The 18,686-nt window shown below is 39.6% G+C and overlaps 1 protein-coding gene across 4 annotated transcripts in view; it reads right to left on the bottom strand.

The window, feature by feature from the left end:
- mib2 (MIB E3 ubiquitin protein ligase 2) overlaps positions 1 to 18,686 on the bottom strand; it is a 141,576-nt gene that overhangs the window by 28,759 nt on the left and 94,131 nt on the right. For 3 of the 4 annotated variants that reach the window (XM_077217664.1, XM_077217665.1, XM_077217663.1), the window contains exons 4-12: positions 13,305 to 13,411; positions 11,329 to 11,523; positions 10,535 to 10,677; positions 6,654 to 6,761; positions 6,230 to 6,334; positions 4,177 to 4,339; positions 3,624 to 3,757; positions 2,484 to 2,632; positions 635 to 791 (exon numbers count right to left, since the gene is read on the bottom strand). In XM_077217664.1, coding sequence (XP_077073779.1) covers positions 635 to 791; positions 2,484 to 2,632; positions 3,624 to 3,757; positions 4,177 to 4,339; positions 6,230 to 6,334; positions 6,654 to 6,761; positions 10,535 to 10,677; positions 11,329 to 11,523; positions 13,305 to 13,411 — 1,261 coding nt within the window. Of the gene's footprint in view, positions 1 to 634; positions 792 to 2,483; positions 2,633 to 3,623; positions 3,758 to 4,176; positions 4,340 to 6,229; positions 6,335 to 6,653; positions 6,762 to 10,534; positions 10,678 to 11,328; positions 11,524 to 13,304; positions 13,412 to 15,583; positions 15,816 to 18,686 lie in introns of those variants that run through there. The other variant, XM_077217666.1, reaches the window with a different exon arrangement.

Below are 18,686 nucleotides of genomic sequence, written 5' to 3'. Positions count from 1 at the left end.
CGTTGGTTTTCATTTATACTTCTGCGTCGTTGTCTGCGTTGATGCGCAATTACACATGCAGAGGGAACATGTGAAACCCGAGGGAGGGTTTCTAGCAGACCAATCACAGTGCTTGCGTCCGCGTAGAATTGACGCGCTGTTACATTTTTGGAGAGGTGCACGTCAGGGTACGGCGAAGGGTACGCGCGCTACACACAGCCTACGACGTAGCTACGGCGTGAGTTTGAGGCAGAAGTATAAATTGGGCTTCACAACACTTCTGTTTAGCTGTGCATTTACTGAATGAGCACTGTACCACTGTTAGTATTTTACTTTCTTTTTTATTCTAAACTGTTTAAATTATTCTTATTTCTTCTATGTAAAGCACTTTGAATTACCAACAACATGTCACTGGAGGCCCAAAATCTTCACATCAACATAAAAACAATAATTCTAAACGAGTTACTTAGTTCACAAATCCCCCATTAACAAACATACATAAAAATAATATCCAACTAATATTTGAATATCCAACATAAAAAAAACTGCTCCTATTACCAAAAAAAAGAAATAACTACACCAATTAAACTCAAAACAGATAACTAATCCAGATCTTTAGTGTTCATGTTCACGTGAGGCGGTTAGTGTGTCTGACCTGAAGGTTGACGTCGGCCGAGTGCTCCGTCAACACTCTCACCACGTCCGTGAAGCCTTTATTAACAGCGATGTGCAGCGCCGTACACATGGAGTTATTCAGCAGGTTCACTCCGGCTCCTTTACTGAGCAGCAAACGCGCAATCTCTGCCTGATTCCTGCACACACAAACAAGAGCACAAGACACACACAGATGATTTATAGGAAAACACTGCATGAGAGAAACAAGACCAAGCATACAATAAAACACCCCTCAAAAATAAATGTTGTACTGTAAAATACTATGCAAGTCAATGGCTGCCGTCTACTGTGGTTACTCACATTCTTCAAAATATCTTCTTTTGTGTTCAACAGAACAAAGAAACTCAAACAGGTTTGGAACAACAAAAGGGTGAGTAAATGATGACAGAATTTTCCTTTTTGGGTGAACTATGCCTTTAAGGCAACGTATGTTATATAATACAGACATTATTACTACGGTGATATTTAACATGTCTGTAATATTGCTGCGGAAATATTCGGCGGTTACCCATGGTCTGTTGTAGCAATGCTTTTACATGTTTAAATGTCATTTTAATGTAGGGTGAGGAGAATAATGTCATCTCATTTACCCAGTGTTTGAAAATGCTTATTGTGTTCATAGAGTGAACATTTCGCTGGTCGTGTACAGTTTAACAGAAGTTACGCCCATAATTTGTGCAGCTCATGGGGTGCTATACTAGTTTTTTTGTACACTGTTTCCTTTCTTTGATTAATAGTTCGGTCTAATAATTTATTAAATTTAAATAAACTAATGAAGACGGAGAATGGGAGTTTCGAGTTGATCTGCGCTCAGGTTCTGCTTTCTTCTCGGTGCTGTCAAAATAAAAGTCCCACACAGTGTCAAATTAAAAGACACATTGGCCAATTAAAGAAATGCCACACATCGGCCTTGGTGATATAACAGTTGATACACATTAATCAGACTACAGTTAGCTTAGCCCTGGTGTGGTGCGTTTTCTGAGAAAGACAGAGGTGACGCTTGTATTTAATCCTTCAAATAATCAATTACGGTGACGACTGTAGCTCGACTACTCAACTCAGGAAGAAACACTTCCTGTCGCACGATTATGTCAGTGTCTCCAGAGCATGCCTTCATGTTAATGGGTCAAATACAGTTTGCTGAGGACTAGTAGACTACAATATCGCTGTGTGCTCCGAGTGAGCAAAAAACATATCACATATATATATAGAATCACATATATATGCATGCTGTGACTTTGTTAATCTGTTTTCTTCCCCCATTTTTTCCATTTCCCCTATATAATATCTATATTATAAAATTTGGATTTCATACATTCATTTCTAATTCAAACTAAATCCTGTCATCCAGCATCTCCTCCCTTCCTCTTTCATCCTCATCATCAATAATGTGTTTTAGATGGACAGATCAATACAGTACAAAGAACATAAAAAATGTAGGATGTTGGAAAATAACACTGTATTTTCTGTTAACCAAATGCTTTTTAATCTTCGCTATTGCTTCAATGCAAATTAACAAGCGTGCCGTTATTTGTTGCGTAGTGACGAATGCTCAAGTAAGCCAGATATGACTAAATTCTGAGCAATATGTTGTATTTAATATATCATGATGAATCATGAGTATTTGCACTAAATCTGCACAGATTTGGCTTATACGAACTTCCCAGCAAAGTGAGAAAACATAATAAGAAACCCGCCAAATTGGCTAGAGATTTGACAGCGTTCCCCGCCACAGGTGATTTTTACCCGCATTTCAAATCCTGCCTGCATCTAATACTTGGCAATACACATAGGGACTTTTCTTGGCATGAATAAGCGTTTGCGCTCACCCGAAGGCTGTGTAGTGTAGCGCGGCGTCTCCGTCCTCATCTTTAGCTTCGATGTTGCTGTTAGCCTGAAGCAGGACCTTCACCACCTCCACGTGCCCCTGATGGGCAGCAACCTGCAGAGCGGTCTTACCCTGGTTCTTTATATCCACCTAGACACAGTCACACACAGGCGTCAGTAAAACACACTTCTGTAAAGACTTGACCCATCGACCGACCAATCGACCTACTTCACATCCATGCTCAACGGAGTCAGAGAGAGAGAGAGAACAGACACTACCGGTCAAAAGTTTGGAATAATGTTTTATTTTAAAGGAATAATTTATTCCTGTGATCGAAGCTGAATTTTCAGCATGATTTATTTGAAATAGAAATCTTTTGTAACATTCTAAAATGTCTTTACTGTTCACTTCTGATTGATTTAATGTGTCCTTGCTGAATACAAGTTTTTTTTTCTTACAAGTATTTTAAGTATCTTTCTTACACTATCATACAAATGTTTCCAAAAATAAATGTTTCTTGATCATCAAATAGGCATATTAGAATGATTTCTGAAGGATTATGTGACACTGAAGACTGGAGCAATGATGCTGAAAATTCAGCTTTGATCAAAGGAATAAATTACACTTTACTATATATTCACATAGAAAACAGCTGATTTACATTGTAATAATATGTCACTATTATTAATGTATTTTTGATCAAATAAATCCAGTCTTGTGGAGCTGAAGAGACTCTTCCAAAAATATAAAAAAATTTAGTACTCTAGTAGACCTGTCACGATCATGAATTTTTTGCTGAAGATTAATTGTCAAACTAATAATTGTGATTAGCCATTTAATTATGTTTTGTCTTTTTTTTAAACTTGGAATCCTTGAAAAATAAGTTAAAAATTATAATAAAATATACCTATATGATTTACTTTAACGCTGTAAAAAGTTGTATTTATATAATTAATAATATTATAACACTTTTATTATACTATAAGGGCAGTTTTTCCTGCAAACACAGATAAACAGCTAAGTCTGTCTCTAGTGTGTTTATAAAAGGAAAGGCTGTAACCCTTTGTAGAGACAGATCCAGAAATGACTTAAAACATCCAGAGATTTTCTACTAAATTCTCTCAGGCTGTGAGGCACTGACCTTGTCAGGGTATTTTTGCACCATTTCGCGCACTTTAACGGCGCTCCCGTGCGCCGCCTCGATAACCAGCCGTCCCGGATGATCCTGCTCTGTTGACTGAGACAGCAGCTTCTCCAGGACGGAGATAACCGTACCTGAATGACGGAGAGAGAAAGAATTAAACTCTGCGTTCAGAAAGGTTTCCATGAGCCCAGGTGTCACTGTCCCACAGTTCAAAACCAGTCAGAATGAGTCAAAATGTCACCATGCATCAAGACACAAACAATCCAGAACTGGCACAGCATGTGAAGGAGAGAAAAAGAGAGAGAGAGAGAGAGAGAGAGAGAGAGAGAGAGAGAGAGAGAGAGAGAGAGAGAAAGAGAGAGAGAGATACACTAAAAACACAGTGCTGAAACGAGAAAAACAAGCATTGGTTTCATGCAGGAAAGTGTGATAGAGAACAGATGACGTGGTTATTTTCTCTTTTATCTTAAAGTGAAACCCAAAGAAAAAAGAAAAGAATCATATGACATGATGAGGAGAGTGAGGAGCGGCACTTCCGGTGAATTCTTACTTCCTGATTCGCTGCTGTTCTCAGCCGTCATCAGATTGGCATCGACCTCACCAGGCTGTGCAGAGAGACACGCGGGGTTAAAAGTCCACGTCTGACCTCCAAACGCCACACGCAGGTCCCCGTCGGCATACACTTTTAAAACCTTCCCAACCTGACCCAATGCCTGAGAATAAAAACAAAGGAAGAGTCAAATAGAGGATCAGACAACAATGTCCTGGAGTACCTCAGGGCTCAGTGCTGAGACCGCTTTTCTACTCTATCTACATGTCATCAATAGGATCTGTCACTCAGAAACATGGTTTATCCTATCACTGCTATCATCTAGCTACTGGAGTGCCTCTGGGCTCAGTGCTAAAAACTCTTCTCTTCTACCTCTACATGTCATCACTAGGATCTGTCATTCAGAAACATGTTTAATCCCATCACTGCTATCATCTAGCTACTAGAGTGCCTCAGGGATCAGTGCTGGGAACGCTTCTCCTCTACATCTACATGTCATCACTAGGATCTGTCACTCAGAAACATGGTTTATCCCATCACTGTTATCATCTAGCTACTGGAGTGCCTCAGGGCTCAGTGTTGGGACCGTTTCTCTACCCCATCTACATGTCATCACTGGGATCTGTCATCCAGAAACATGGTTTATCCCATCACTGCTATCATCTAGCTACTGGAGTGCCTCAGGACTCAGTGTTGGGACCGTTTCTCTTCTATATCTACGTCATCACTAGGATCTGTGATTTAGAAACATGTTTTTCCCTATCACTGCTATCATCTAGCTACAGGAGTGCCTCAGGGCTCAGTGCTGGGACCGCTTCTCTTCTCCATCTACATGTCATCACTAGGATCTGTCACTCAGAAACATGGTTTATCCCATCACTCCTATCATCTAGCTACTGGAGTGCCTCAGGACTCAGTGTTGGGACCGTTTCTCTTCTATAACTACGTCATCACTAGGATCTGTGATTTAGAAACATGTTTTTCCCTATCACTGCTATCATCTAGCTACAGGAGTGCCTCAGGGCTCAGTGCTGGGACCGCTTCTCTTCTCCATCTACATGTCATCACTAGGATCTGCCATTCAGAAACATGTTTTTCCTACAGCTATGCTGATGATACACAACTCTACCTCTCATTTCAGCCGGAAGATCCGACGGGAGCTGCTCGCATCTCAGCCTGACAGACATTTCTTGCTGGATGAAGGACCATCACCTTCAACTCAACCTTGCAAAGTCAGAACTGCTTGTGGTCTCAGCCAACCCAACACTTCATCACAACTTCTCCATTCAGCTCGGTTTATCATCCATAACTCCATCCAGGACAGCCAGAAACCTTGGAGTTGTGATTGATGATCAGTAGAACTTTACAGACCACATTGCTAGAACTGCCCTGTCCTGCAGATTTGCCTTATACAACATCATAAGGATCAGGTCCTTCCTATCGGAGCTACACAGCTCCTTGTCCAAACTTTTGTTCTATCGAGAGTGGACTATTGTAATGCTCTCTCCTTCCAGCATCAGTCTGCAACTGATCCAGATGCTGCAGCAAGAATGTTTATCGAGCCGAAGAGAGCGTCACATCTCTCCTCAGAAAATTGCACGGGTTGCTTATCACAGCTTAAATCAATCCAAGGCACTGATGTTTGCCTACAGAACAACCATTGGCTCCTCTATATCTAAACTCATTACTCCAGATCCATGTGTCTCCAGAAGCTTGTGTTCTGCAAGTGAACGGCGTCTTGTGGCCTAAAGAGGCACAAAATCACTTTCACAGACCTTCACCAGTACTGGAGAAATGTCAAATGCCGAACTCAACCTGAGTCTTTAGCCATCTTCAAGAAACTGCAGAAGATTTTCCATCAACACTAGACCCATTAATACTAACACGAACTATTCTATTCTGTATATCTGTTTTTTTATTAAATTGATACATGTACTTTGCATGTGAACTGTGCTACATGTATGGTGCTTCTTTACTTTAAAGGTTAATGGATTCGTTCCCTCAAATAAATGTGATTTCACTCCCAAAACGTTTCTGTTGATGAGGAACCTACAGGAGCCATGCTGTCTGTCCACTCGCCATGGCCAACCTGAAGTCTCTTCACACTGTCAATGTCATCCAGAACCTTCACCAGCTCGCCCACGGCAAACGTATTGACCTGCACAGAGACACAGAGACTCTGTTATAGCAACACACACTTTCCGATACCAATTAGTCAAAGTCGTCTGAGGCTTTAGCTAATCGCCACAATCTGGCGCCATCGTTCATCCGCCATAAGAAGAGAGAAATAGGCACAGCTGTCTATTTATGGCTTGCTGCTTGGAAAAAGCAGGCTTTGTGAAACAGACAGTGACCATATGAGCTTGAGCGTAGCTAAATATACACAGCAGTCTGCCTGGAACAAACACTTCACAGGTGAGGACAACAGACATGGCTTTTCCTCTGAGTACGTCTGGCTATTTGTGGGATCTTCTTGCCTTGGTCAGAGCTCCGGGGTGAAACGTCCAGCGGATGTTGTTACTATACTGGACTCGCACGTCTCCTCGGTCTGTTATTCTGTGCACAGACCCGATTCTGGAAATGTACTGCCAACACAAACACAACAGATATCCAATACAACAATTTTAAGCACAACATGAATGGTTTTAAAGGGGTCATGACATGAGAAATCAAATTTGCCTTGATCTTTTGACATATAAGGGGCTGTTTACACCTGGCCACTTCATGAGTGTTCTGTGATTGGATAGCTATCCGATCGTGAAAAGACCAGGTGTAAATGCCCTCCGAAACGCATTTGAGACAGATTTAAATCCGATCGCTCAAACCACATCAGTAGGAGGTCTGGGCCGCATTCCAGACGAAACTGGACAAGTGTAAATGCATGTGGTTGTTGAAACCAAGTAACCATTTAAATTGTACTACTCCCAACAATGCTTAAAAATAAACGTGTGAGAGCGTGTTATATGTCATGTTATAGCCAGATATGACGGCGCTACTGCATCACCACATCTGAAGGTTCTATTCACCAAGCCAATGTGGAGTTGATCGCAAATAAAAGAGAAAATAAGTTATCATCATCATCATTAAAAGTAAAGAAAAGAAACAAAACTATCTTAGCAGTGATGTTGCCGCTCTCTCCTATTGTGGTCTTTGATTTTGAAATTAGCTGATGATCAAATCAAATTTAGCTCATATCGGTTGCTTTCGGTGACGTGTACTCCATTAAATCATAGCGCGGGAACTGAAGATCGGATTTATATCCATTTTACAAAAACACATTTATGTGACCAGGTGTAAATGGAATCATTTTGTTAAATCAGATAGCAATCCGATCAGTAAGAATGCATGAAGTGATCAGGTGTAAACTGGCCGTAAGAGGTCTTTAAACCGTTAAAACATCCTGCAAGTTTCAGAGCTAAAAACAAAATTATAAATAAAGCATTTATTTAATCAAGCTCCAAATACGACTGGATATTGGATAGTCTTCCATAGCCAGAGCTTCAGACCGACGGCAGAAGGTTTGGACTCGATCCCAGCATTTCTTGGGCAAGGACCGGCCTTGAGGACGTTTCACTGACATAAAAAACGCAACCAATCACAGTTGGTTGTGTTCCGCATCACGTTTAGGTGCATGAAAATGTAACATGCTGTAACATGTCCCTATGATGTCCCCGGCGTGCATCTAATAATTAATTCAAGAACTTTTATTGCAACCATGGAGCTACGAACTTCACATACCTTTAAAAATCCAGAGTTTAGTTGATCCTGGTAAGCAGTCATTGCCACACAGTTGAAAACACGACAACGTTCATCTTTCATGAGGGTTTTTTTGTTTCCAAAATTTGTTTTCAGGCGGACTTTTAAAGAACGGCACTTGTCTCCCGGACATCCGGTAGAGTTCAACCAATCAGATCACCCCTTCGAAACTCCTGAAGTGTTTCTATAAAAGTGTGCCATATGCATCAGATGTTCAGCCAAAGGTCCGTGAGAGTGATGTCTGAGGCTGAGGCTAGATATTGGGTGACCTGTGACGTTGATAATTTTGCATATGCCCACCTCCAGAGCAAGACAATGACCAATAGTTATACATCATCACACCATAGGCCCTGCCCACTGTCGTCCAGTCGCTTAATGGTAGACATTTGCCTACACTAGATGTGAGCGTCACGTCAAAAGAAAGTAAAAACCATTATAATGACTGAAGCTGTCTACACTGATACAGTATACAGATCTGACGGACTCCACAAACTTGAGTCTGCCGACAACAGGACGAGGGGAAGAGTGAAAGAACGTTTGCTGTGTCATCCAGTTTAAACAGCTGGTTTGAGTCTCTGTACTGAAGGATCCCAGCATTGGAAACAAGGAGTGATGCGGCGATACCAGTACCACTTCTGTTGCATGCTCTTGATTGCTGATCGCTCACTCAGCACACATGCGTCATTTGGATTAAAACTTAATCCTATATGCGAGTAAAAAATGTAACTGTTACTTGGTTTATGTATGAGTGGTTCCCTACATTATTACAAGACAAGAAGTTTACTGTAAGCAAAAATCAGAAGCGCTCTTCCCTAAAAAAAATGTCTATCACTCGAATACTGCATTGAAATCCCTTTCATGCTTGCATTGACGAATTCACACAAAATTAGATTATCCAATTAAACACAGCTGGTTATATCTTAAAGCCCCAATGGAGTTCCTTGGGACACGCAGCTTTGTTCGATGCGCTGACATAATTTCCACTGAAACAGGAAACTAAGGCAGGACATATTGAATGGCTCCTCCCCCTTTTCAAATAGCCAATAGCGCTTAGTTTCCCCTCACAAATTGACAGCACCATGGAAGCGAATCCAAGCGCTGATGAAACGTTGGATTCAATAGTAGAAGTGGGAATAAACTCTAGACATTTCATTCTTAAGCAACGTACAGTTAGAAAATGGAATAAAACTCAAGTGTTTGAGCAACTGAACACACATCTCTGAAACGTATTGCTCCGTGACGCGTCAACGCCGGTCGCTATATATATATTGACAGATGAACAGATGACAGATGAAGCAGTGACTGTATTAATCTGACTGCAGTTGCAGCACAATCCGTAAGTGAATGATTTTATAATGCTTTGTCTGTAAATTATGGTTTTATATGGATGTCTGTAGTGACGTTAGCCAATCATAATAGCCTTAAAGGAGCCACGCCTTAAAAACACAATTTCAGACTGACGCTTAGAATGTAGGTCAAAAATAATTGTTTTTCCGCATTTATATTTGTTTGTTTGTTTTTTGTGCAAACTTTATTAACATTATAAGTGAACATCAAGGAACATATGTCAAAATATGTCATGACCCCTTTAACTGCATTTTACTTACATATTACATTTAGAAATGTCCAAAAAGTACAGTATAATTATACAATTAAAGCAAATAATGATTAACTACATGTTCTTCCAATAGGGCTTGGTTTAGAGTTAATTGCATGTAACTATGCACAATTTATAGTAATTACATGTAGCGTGTAACTAAGATACTGTAAAATAAACTGCTACCAGTTTTACTACAAAAATAATATACTTACTATGAAATATTCGTTACACTTTATATTAGTGTGACGTTGTTACAGTGTAAATCAAACAAAAGTACTGTGTAACATCAATTCACAACATGTACCTACTAAATGTGTGAGTTTTAGTGTTAGTTGCTTGTGTAATTATGCATAATTTACTGTTATTACTGTAGTAAGTACATGTAAGATGTTTAACTGACACTGTAAAATAAAATGCTAACTAATATTCCATAGCATTACAATAGTAATATATCACTGTCTTGGGATAATAATAATAATAATAATATAATTCTATTATTATTATTTTTATATTCACATTTTTGTCTAAAAACACCAGTGTGAATGTGATGTAGACTGAGACACTACAGTATATCACTACAACAAAGATGTTTGTGTCCAATTTAAAGTCCAGCTACAAGTAAAGACAAAGAATTTAATTACCCGTAGAGATGCATGTTATTACCCAGCACTAAAACATTCAGGTCATGTACATTGACATTCAACATGTTTAACTTTCATAATTTGAAGTATTTCTGAAATGATATTGAATGAAATAAAGCAGGGCTTGGTTTTACCCATCAGGGTTTAACTGAATTGTGAAATGTCTGCTATGATATTACTGGTTATTTTTCTCCACTTACTTGCATGGTCTTGGTGACATCAACAGAAAATAAAGTAATTTCAAATTTGATAAAAGTTAATTTAAAAAAAAAGTTATTCATAACTTATAACTTCAATTACGACAAAAGAAAAATTCTTTGAAATAAGGTGCACTTATAAGTATTAAACGCGTGGTTTTCACCTCTCCCATCTTGGGGTTCCAGCCTCCGTGTCCCTCCTGCATCTGACGCAGAATATCCACCTCGAGGAGACACTTGACCTTATCACCCTGCTGGAACGAGTGTGTGTCCGCGCTGTCCTGTCTCTGCAGCTCCGCGTGCTCACCTGCACACACACACACACACACACACGCACGCACGCACGCACGCACGCACGCACACACACACACACGCACACACACACACGTATGTACGCACGCACACACACGCACGCACGCACACACACACACACACGCACACACACACGTATGTACGCACGCACACACACGCACGCACGCACACACACACACACACGCACGCACACACACGCATGAGCACACACAAACACACACACACACATGCGCACACACACGCACGCACACATGCGCACAAACACACGCATGCGCACACACGCACGCACACACGCACACACACACGCACACACACGCACGCGCACACACGCACGCACGCACACACACACGCGCAAAAAAAAACACACGCAGACACACAGTAATTAGTTCAATGTGTCCACGGATCACTGAAACGAGGGAATGAATTAATAAATCGTGGGAAAAAATTGTTAATATGTGTCCATGATATATATTATAGTCCGCATGTCATGTGCAGACTCCGTAGGCTACAATATAACGTGATAAAACACTATTTTCTGTAATATCGAATCCTAAATATCCCTCTCTCACACATATGGAACATAAGAAGACTAATCGGTTCTGATCTGAAATGGTTCACGGATTCATCTGAGTGTCTGACACGTTACCTAATTTGGGCAGGTGTTCCTTGTAGTAGAATCCTCCCTGAACATCCGACACGTACTTCAGATCCACCTTGCCCTTGTGACCCATGCGGTAGACGTTCGTGGTGCCGTTAGACCAGGTGACACTCGCAACACTGCGACCCGACTCCTGATCCCAACCACGAATATCCACAACCTTCCCAACCTTCCCCTCGCCTCCTGCAAACACACACACACACACACACACACACACACACAAGCGGGACAGGGTAGGAGTCTCAGACGAGGATCGGGAGAAAATTAGTGAGAAGAAAACGTTTAAAAATCAACATGCGTGTGTGTCGTGTCTGAAGGAAATGAGAGATGTCAGAGTAACGTCAGAAAATATCTCAGATATTTAACAATATGCAGGATTCCTGTGGTTTATATGCTACATTTTGAGATATCTAGTCATATTTTTCACTGATCTACAGTAGTTATGGCACTTATATGGAACTAAACAGAATTTAAAAAAAATGTGTGTAACTGCAGTTGATTAAGAGTTATGAGAATTCATATGAATACTTAACTTGAACAAAGCCAATATCCGACTTTTCCCAAGGAAAGGATCCTTAAACAACAAGGATACTGCTAAACACAGCCTATGTGTAAAGCTATGCCACACACAGGTCAATCTCACAGACCTCTCACGACTTTCCCCAAAATCACTAGAGGAAATAATAAGTCATATTTTGCATAAATAAAATGGTCTATTTTGGTATTTTCATTTGTTTCCCCCTCATTTAAAATGACTCTATTAATACTACTATCACATTTTTTTATTTGTTTAAAAAAATAATCTTCATGGTCCTTAAAGTAGGCCTTGTTTTCTTTATGCTAAGAATAGGCTTTATTCTCTACATGGAAAACTTCTTTCTCTGTTGATTTTGGGGTTGAATATGAGCTGGAGTTTCGTCTAATAACAACATCACTAACTAACCAGGACTAGCACAGCCATGACACGCGACACACAGCATACAGAAACACCACAGATCTGCTAGCGTCCATCAACGGCACAGACATTTTGACTCATTCATCAGTGCAGTGAAAACACAGATGTTCACATACACAAGAGTTTCGAGCAATGATGATAACACAACATGAGCTCATTTCATCAGCTGTAAAGTCTTCACTTTTACAGCTCATATGGTGTCAGTGAAGAAAGAAAAGCAGTCAAAGTCACTTTCCTTTCTGAATCCCAGGCCGTCATTGGTTTATTCGGTGATCGGCCTGTCGCAATTATTCACTCATCACGGTTATTTGATCAAATCGCAATTATTTAAAGGTGCAGTGTGTAAGTTTTAACAGCATCTAGTGGTGAGGTTGTGAATTGCACTCAACAGAAGTTACGGTGGCCGACAGGAAGTGATGTCATCGTCTGAGACGGCAGGGTCGCCAGTTAAACAATGATGTTTCTTTACAAAGACATATTAAAAAATGATGTTTACTTAATTATTCAGTGAAACGATGTTATTGTGAGTATTATTGTTACGTGTTCATCATTGTGTCAGTGTTTTATTCGCTGACTTTAGCAGCTTCTTTACATGAAGAACATCATAGTGACGAAACGCGTTTGTCTGCTCAGGGCCACCGTAGAAACATGTGTATGTAAGGAGACCCGCGGTGTGTGTAGACAGAAACGCCTCATTCTCAGCTAATAAACACACAACGCTTCATTATGTAAGATCTTCGTACACCACTGAAAGCATAGTTATGTATATGATATTGCATTTCTGTCAACAGATCCTCCTAAATATTACACACTGCACCTTTAAAACGCATTTTGCCTAAAAAGAAAAATGATAAAGTTCATAAAGACAGTCAAAGGGCTTCCTTCATATGAAATTCTGGTTATGCATTTTAATAAGCTGCATTTATTAAACCCAGGAGATTCCTGTCAGCCTCTGAGACTGTGCTGATCACGTTCACCAGTGTAAAGCATCAGAGGATCAGAGTCTCACCGTCTTGGTTCCCCCAGTCCCAGTCGGGTCCCCGGACCACCTTCACGCCCTGGAAGATTCCCTTCAGGATGATCCTGGACAGGTTCTGCCTCGGAGTCAAGCTCACTCTGAGGAGTGGAGAAGAAGAGAGAGTCATCCAGAGGAACATCGGGACTATTCACAGGGACTACAGATCATCTGAAGAATGTGTGTAACAGAACCGTTGATGGTCCACATGGACTTTCATGGGGTTTTTTTTAATACTATGGGAGCATCAACTGTTTGGTTACACACATTCTTCAAAATATATTCTGTTTTAAACCTGTAATATATATACAGGTCTGGAACAACATGAGTAAATGATGATAGAATTATGACAAAAATGATGATCCCATTAATCGCAGTAAGATGTTTACATGACAAACCTCTTCCCTGATGTTTACATGAAATTTTATTTTCATTAGGTGTTCAAGCACTTTAGTGCTGAAAACCTATTGTATTTGCTATTTGAAAAAAAAAATTGCCCTAAAACGCATCGTGCAGCCCAAACCGTAAGGCCTAGAGACTTGAAACTCAGCCAGATGGTAGGCCACACTTTTGGGGAGAACCTATCAGAGTATGACCCCGATTGGCCCATAGGTGGCGCTACAGCAACCAAAAGTACTAAATTGCTCATAACTCCTAGACCGTTGATCCTAGCATCATGCTTTTTACACCACTGTGATCAAGACGAACAAGATGTATGTCTCAGATTGCAATTTGGGCCTAAAAAAAATTTTTACGTCCAATTTTGTCCAAAACCTACTTTTGCGAACTAGTCCCTGGTTTTTCGCCCGATCGGAACCAGACCAGTCTAGGACAATTCTCTGGACTCTCTAGATCAATAATTATCGAAAAAAAGTTGAAATTTTGCATTTGGGTGGCTGTAACAGGGTCATTTAGAAAAAGGGGCGGGGCAAAATACACTCAAAAGCCTATAAATCATAAATAAAAACTCAGAACTTCACAAAAATTGGTGAGCGTATGTGTCATAACATGGTGAAGAAGCATGCAAAGTTTCATGGAGATCGGACCATAGGTGGCGCTATAACTGTCAAAAAGGTCTCATTCTTATTTGGGCCTAAAACTAGAACAGCTAGAACAGGGTAAATCATGGTGAATCATACTGGAACTTGGTATATCATGGTAAACTATGGTAAATCATGCTAGATTCATAGTAAATCATACTGGAACATGGTAAATGATGCTAAAACATGGTCTATTCCATCTATGATGTGGTTAAATGCTTGCTATATAAAACTTAATGTCTTTTGATGCTTGTGTGGTTAAAAATCTTAAATGCCTTAACTGCTTGAACACCGCTAAATGCTGCTTGCAGCTTTAATTATTTATATAATTGCATTATTTTTATTATAACATTTTCAAATTGCATTATTTTTATGTTGCATTATCTTAATTATGGAATTATTTTCATGTTGCATTATTTTCATTATTGTATTATTTTCACGTTGCATTATTGCATTATTTGCATTATTTTCATTATTGCCTTATTTTCATGTTGCGCAATGTTGTCATCATGAACCACCCCCAAAACACGATGCATTCTTTAGCGCTGTTTATGAATCTGCACATGACCACGTCATCTGTGTTCGTCACATGCACACTTTGATCAGAGTGGAGTAATGCCATTAAACTCTTTATTACCAATTTCCACGAGGTGATGATTTTGCTCTCTTGACAGATGCTAATATAATTCTTTTTTTTTTTAAATGAGTTTTAAATAACGAACATCATGATTAAACTCAAGGAAATAGTAAATCCATTCAAATTCAATGTACTGGAAAATTACTGAGAGGAAAAAAAGACTAGTTTTATTGTATTTAAAGAAATATGTATTTAAATGCTTGAGGCTGGAAATTCATCAATGCAGTATTACATTTATTACATTTAAAATGGTAATCATCACTGGTGGAATTTCCTAAAACAAAATAAATATGTACACCCCTAATTCAAATATCTAATTTATTTGTATCTTCCAGTGGTTTTGACAATACAAGCAGATCAAAAAAGCAATTGCAACATTCAAAAGAATCACATTTGTCTGAACTAATAGAAGTGCTAGTTCTTGTAGAGCAAATCAATCAATGCACTGTAAGAGTAAAGCATCTGCCAAACGCATAACTGTAAAACACAGAATTAAAGCAAACCCTAGCACTGAAAACATCATCAAGACACAGTTTAACCAAGCTGATCACACATTAGACTGTCACGGCGAGACAATCCTGTATTTCAGCACATACCGTATCGTAAAGACCTGATCTGATCGAGGAGCAAAGGAACTGCCTATTCCCATAATTCCACCATCAACGCTTCCTCCTCGACTGGAACTATTCCATCAACACACTCAACTGTCCTTGCTCTGGTTTGGCTGTTTTTCCCTTCTCATTTTCTCCTGGAATCAGTGTGTTGAGCAGTAGCACTGAGTCCGTTCTCACACACCGTCTCTCGCCATATGGCACCGCCTGACCCGCTCACGGCTTAAACAGAATCAGTCTAAACCTCTAAGTAGCCTGTGGCTGTTGTGTCTCTGAGATCAAAGGTAAGAGTGTGTGTGTGTGTGTGTGTGTGTGTGTGTGTGTGTGTGTGTGTGTGTGTGTGTGTGTGTGTGTGTGTGTGTGTGTGTGTGTGTGTGTGTGTGTGTGTGTCGCTCTGCGATTGTTTGTGACAATCCATGAACTTTAAACACCAAAATTGCATCTCGCTCTGTACTGACAACATGAATATCTTAAAGATGACATTATGCCCCTTTTCACAAGATGTAATATAAATCTATGGTGTCTCCAGAATGTGTCTGAAGTTTAAGCTCAAAATACCAGATCATTTATTATAGCTTGTCAAATTTGCCCCTTTTTGGATGTGAGCAAAAACATGCCTTTTGTGTGTGTGTCTCTTTAAATGCAAATGAGCTGCAGCTCCGCCTCCATTCAGAAGAGGGCGGAGTCTTTACACGAGCTTCAGAAACTCCGGCAATAACAAAACAGGCCAATGTCACTCATCCAGAATCCCAGAATAACCAGTAGCGAGTGCAGCCTTACGGAGAGACTCAGGAAGAGTTTCTGAATGTTAATGGAGACATTTATGTAGTTGTTGTGGAGTTACACTGATCATCTCATCATCATGTTGAACTTCTACACAAGTGTCCACAGTTCCTGAGGTGTTTATAAGACAGCGGTGACATGTTCTGGTCAATAGTGTTCAGTGCTCGTCTGTGCTCAACGACAGAACAGTTTCAGGCTTTGCTGGATCTTCTGCCGGTGCGTTAGAACTGGTCACTGTTGTCGCTCGAGAAACCGAATGTCGGCTGGTGTGTGTAAACGTGCAGATTAAGAGCCGGTAATATTATAATAAGATCCTCTTCATACGTCAGAAAGAGAGAGAAATCTGATCGGCTTATTTTTTTATAGAGCCTGAGCGATATAGATTTTTGGGGGCCGATGCCGATACCGATAAAAAAAAGCCTGATACCGATATATCGGCCGATATTATTTATGTGTACAGTAGCAATATTATTTATGTGTATTATAGTACAGTACCAGTCAAAAGTTTGGACACTTTCCTATTGGTGTGTACAAACTTTTGATGGCTACTGTATATAAATACAGTATTTAAACAGAATAAATATATAAATGTTTCGCAATGATCACTCAAATGTGGTTATCAAACACTTGTGTGACAGATAATGGGGGAATGATAGAATGAGAAAGACACATTTGAGCTGTAACCAAACTAGTTTGCATTGCATGTTATATTATATTATATTCTAAATACTGTTGCATAATCTTCACTAACGACTTTGTCTTTTAATTTAGTCACGTTATATAAAACAGCTTCAATAAATATATCAAAAGTGTCACTGACATTATCTTCTATTTTTAGTCTTAATTCCTCTAATCTCTACCAGTGGAGGAATAACTCAGATCTTTTTACTAAAGTAAAATTTATAATATCATAACGAAAACGTTTTTAATTACATAATGTACAGACTTTTATACTATTTTAAATAAGTAGTAAGCAAAATGTACCTACAAAACGTGAAACTAGGCTACTCTTAATGCAAAATGGCCCTATATAAAGTGTTATAATTATATAAGTTATTGGAATATTGCTTGATGTTGTAGCGTAGCGTTATAGGCAGAATGAGCTTTAACACGGTGTCTACACCGGACGCGGCCGTTACTGCTCGCGTCGCAACAGCTGTTTACCCGAGACGCGGAAAAGCGCCCGTTACAAAGCAGAATGGGCCATCCGTTTCCTGTCGGAGATTTGTCGCTCGCGCCACGCATTTTAATCAATGTTTCATCAATCAATTGCCTGGATTTAATAAATAAGAAGTAAATATAGCAGACAATATAATCAGGACTTCTCAGCTGCGCGCTTGCAATAGTCACAAGCTCACACAATACGTGACAGAGGCTTGTAGCAGAGAAATCAATTCTGTGAATTACACGGCGCAAATCAAAAGTGCTTTAAAACTTTCACATAGACGTCGAACAGAAAGCACAAAGCCTTTCATTACAGTAAATTTCGTTTTGTATTAATTGTATCTTAATTTTAATAAATGTTTCATCAACCAATTGCCTGGATTTAATAAATAAGAAGTAAATATAGCAGACAATGGATAATCTCGAAACGGAGGCGCCGGCGAGTGAACTGCAACTCGTCTCATAAATGAACCGAAACTCAGCGTATAGACTTGAGAAATATATCTATTGAAATGTCTACTTTTAAACAGAACAATTCAAAACGAAGGACAGACTACTCTCTGCTGTAATCCGTATGCAATGTGCATTTCTCTCTGGCGCGTTCAAAGATCGCTAGTCTGCATCCTCAACTTCATCTTTGCAGCCCACAATGACTGAAAACACTTGTTATTAATAAACAATTAAAATGTCTCCTTGCTATATTAGATGTATTCATATCATTGCTTTTGCCAGTTCATTGTGACAGCTTTTAGGTGTTTTATTGGCAGCGCCACCCTTACATGAATCACCGCACGCCGCATTTTTTTTTAATATTCATTTATCGGCCATTATAAATGCCGATACCGATAGTTATGAAAATGCCTAATATCGATATATCGGTCGGGCTCTGTTTTTTGACATGCTTGCAGAGAAAGACTCACCAGAACAAAGTTACTGGGTTTCACTTTTCATGTTTTCTGGTTTGGTAGAAGCACCGGATAATAGCACTTAAACACGGAGAAAGTCAGATTTTCATGATATGTCCTCTTTAAATAAATGTTTCTCATAATCAGGGTTGCCAAGTCTGTGGTTTTCCTGTAGATTTTGTCTGCTTTAAACTGTTGATTTTATTCCCGCAGGTTAAAGGTTTGACATATTGCAT

This window comes from Siphateles boraxobius, unplaced genomic scaffold (genome assembly GCF_051911475.1).
Source record: "Siphateles boraxobius isolate OS27281-9 unplaced genomic scaffold, OSU_SipBor_1 75, whole genome shotgun sequence".
Classification (NCBI taxonomy): Eukaryota; Metazoa; Chordata; class Actinopteri; order Cypriniformes; family Leuciscidae; genus Siphateles; species Siphateles boraxobius.
The sequence above is the reverse complement of the archived record's forward strand: the minus strand, read 5'-3'. Positions and strand labels throughout refer to the sequence as shown.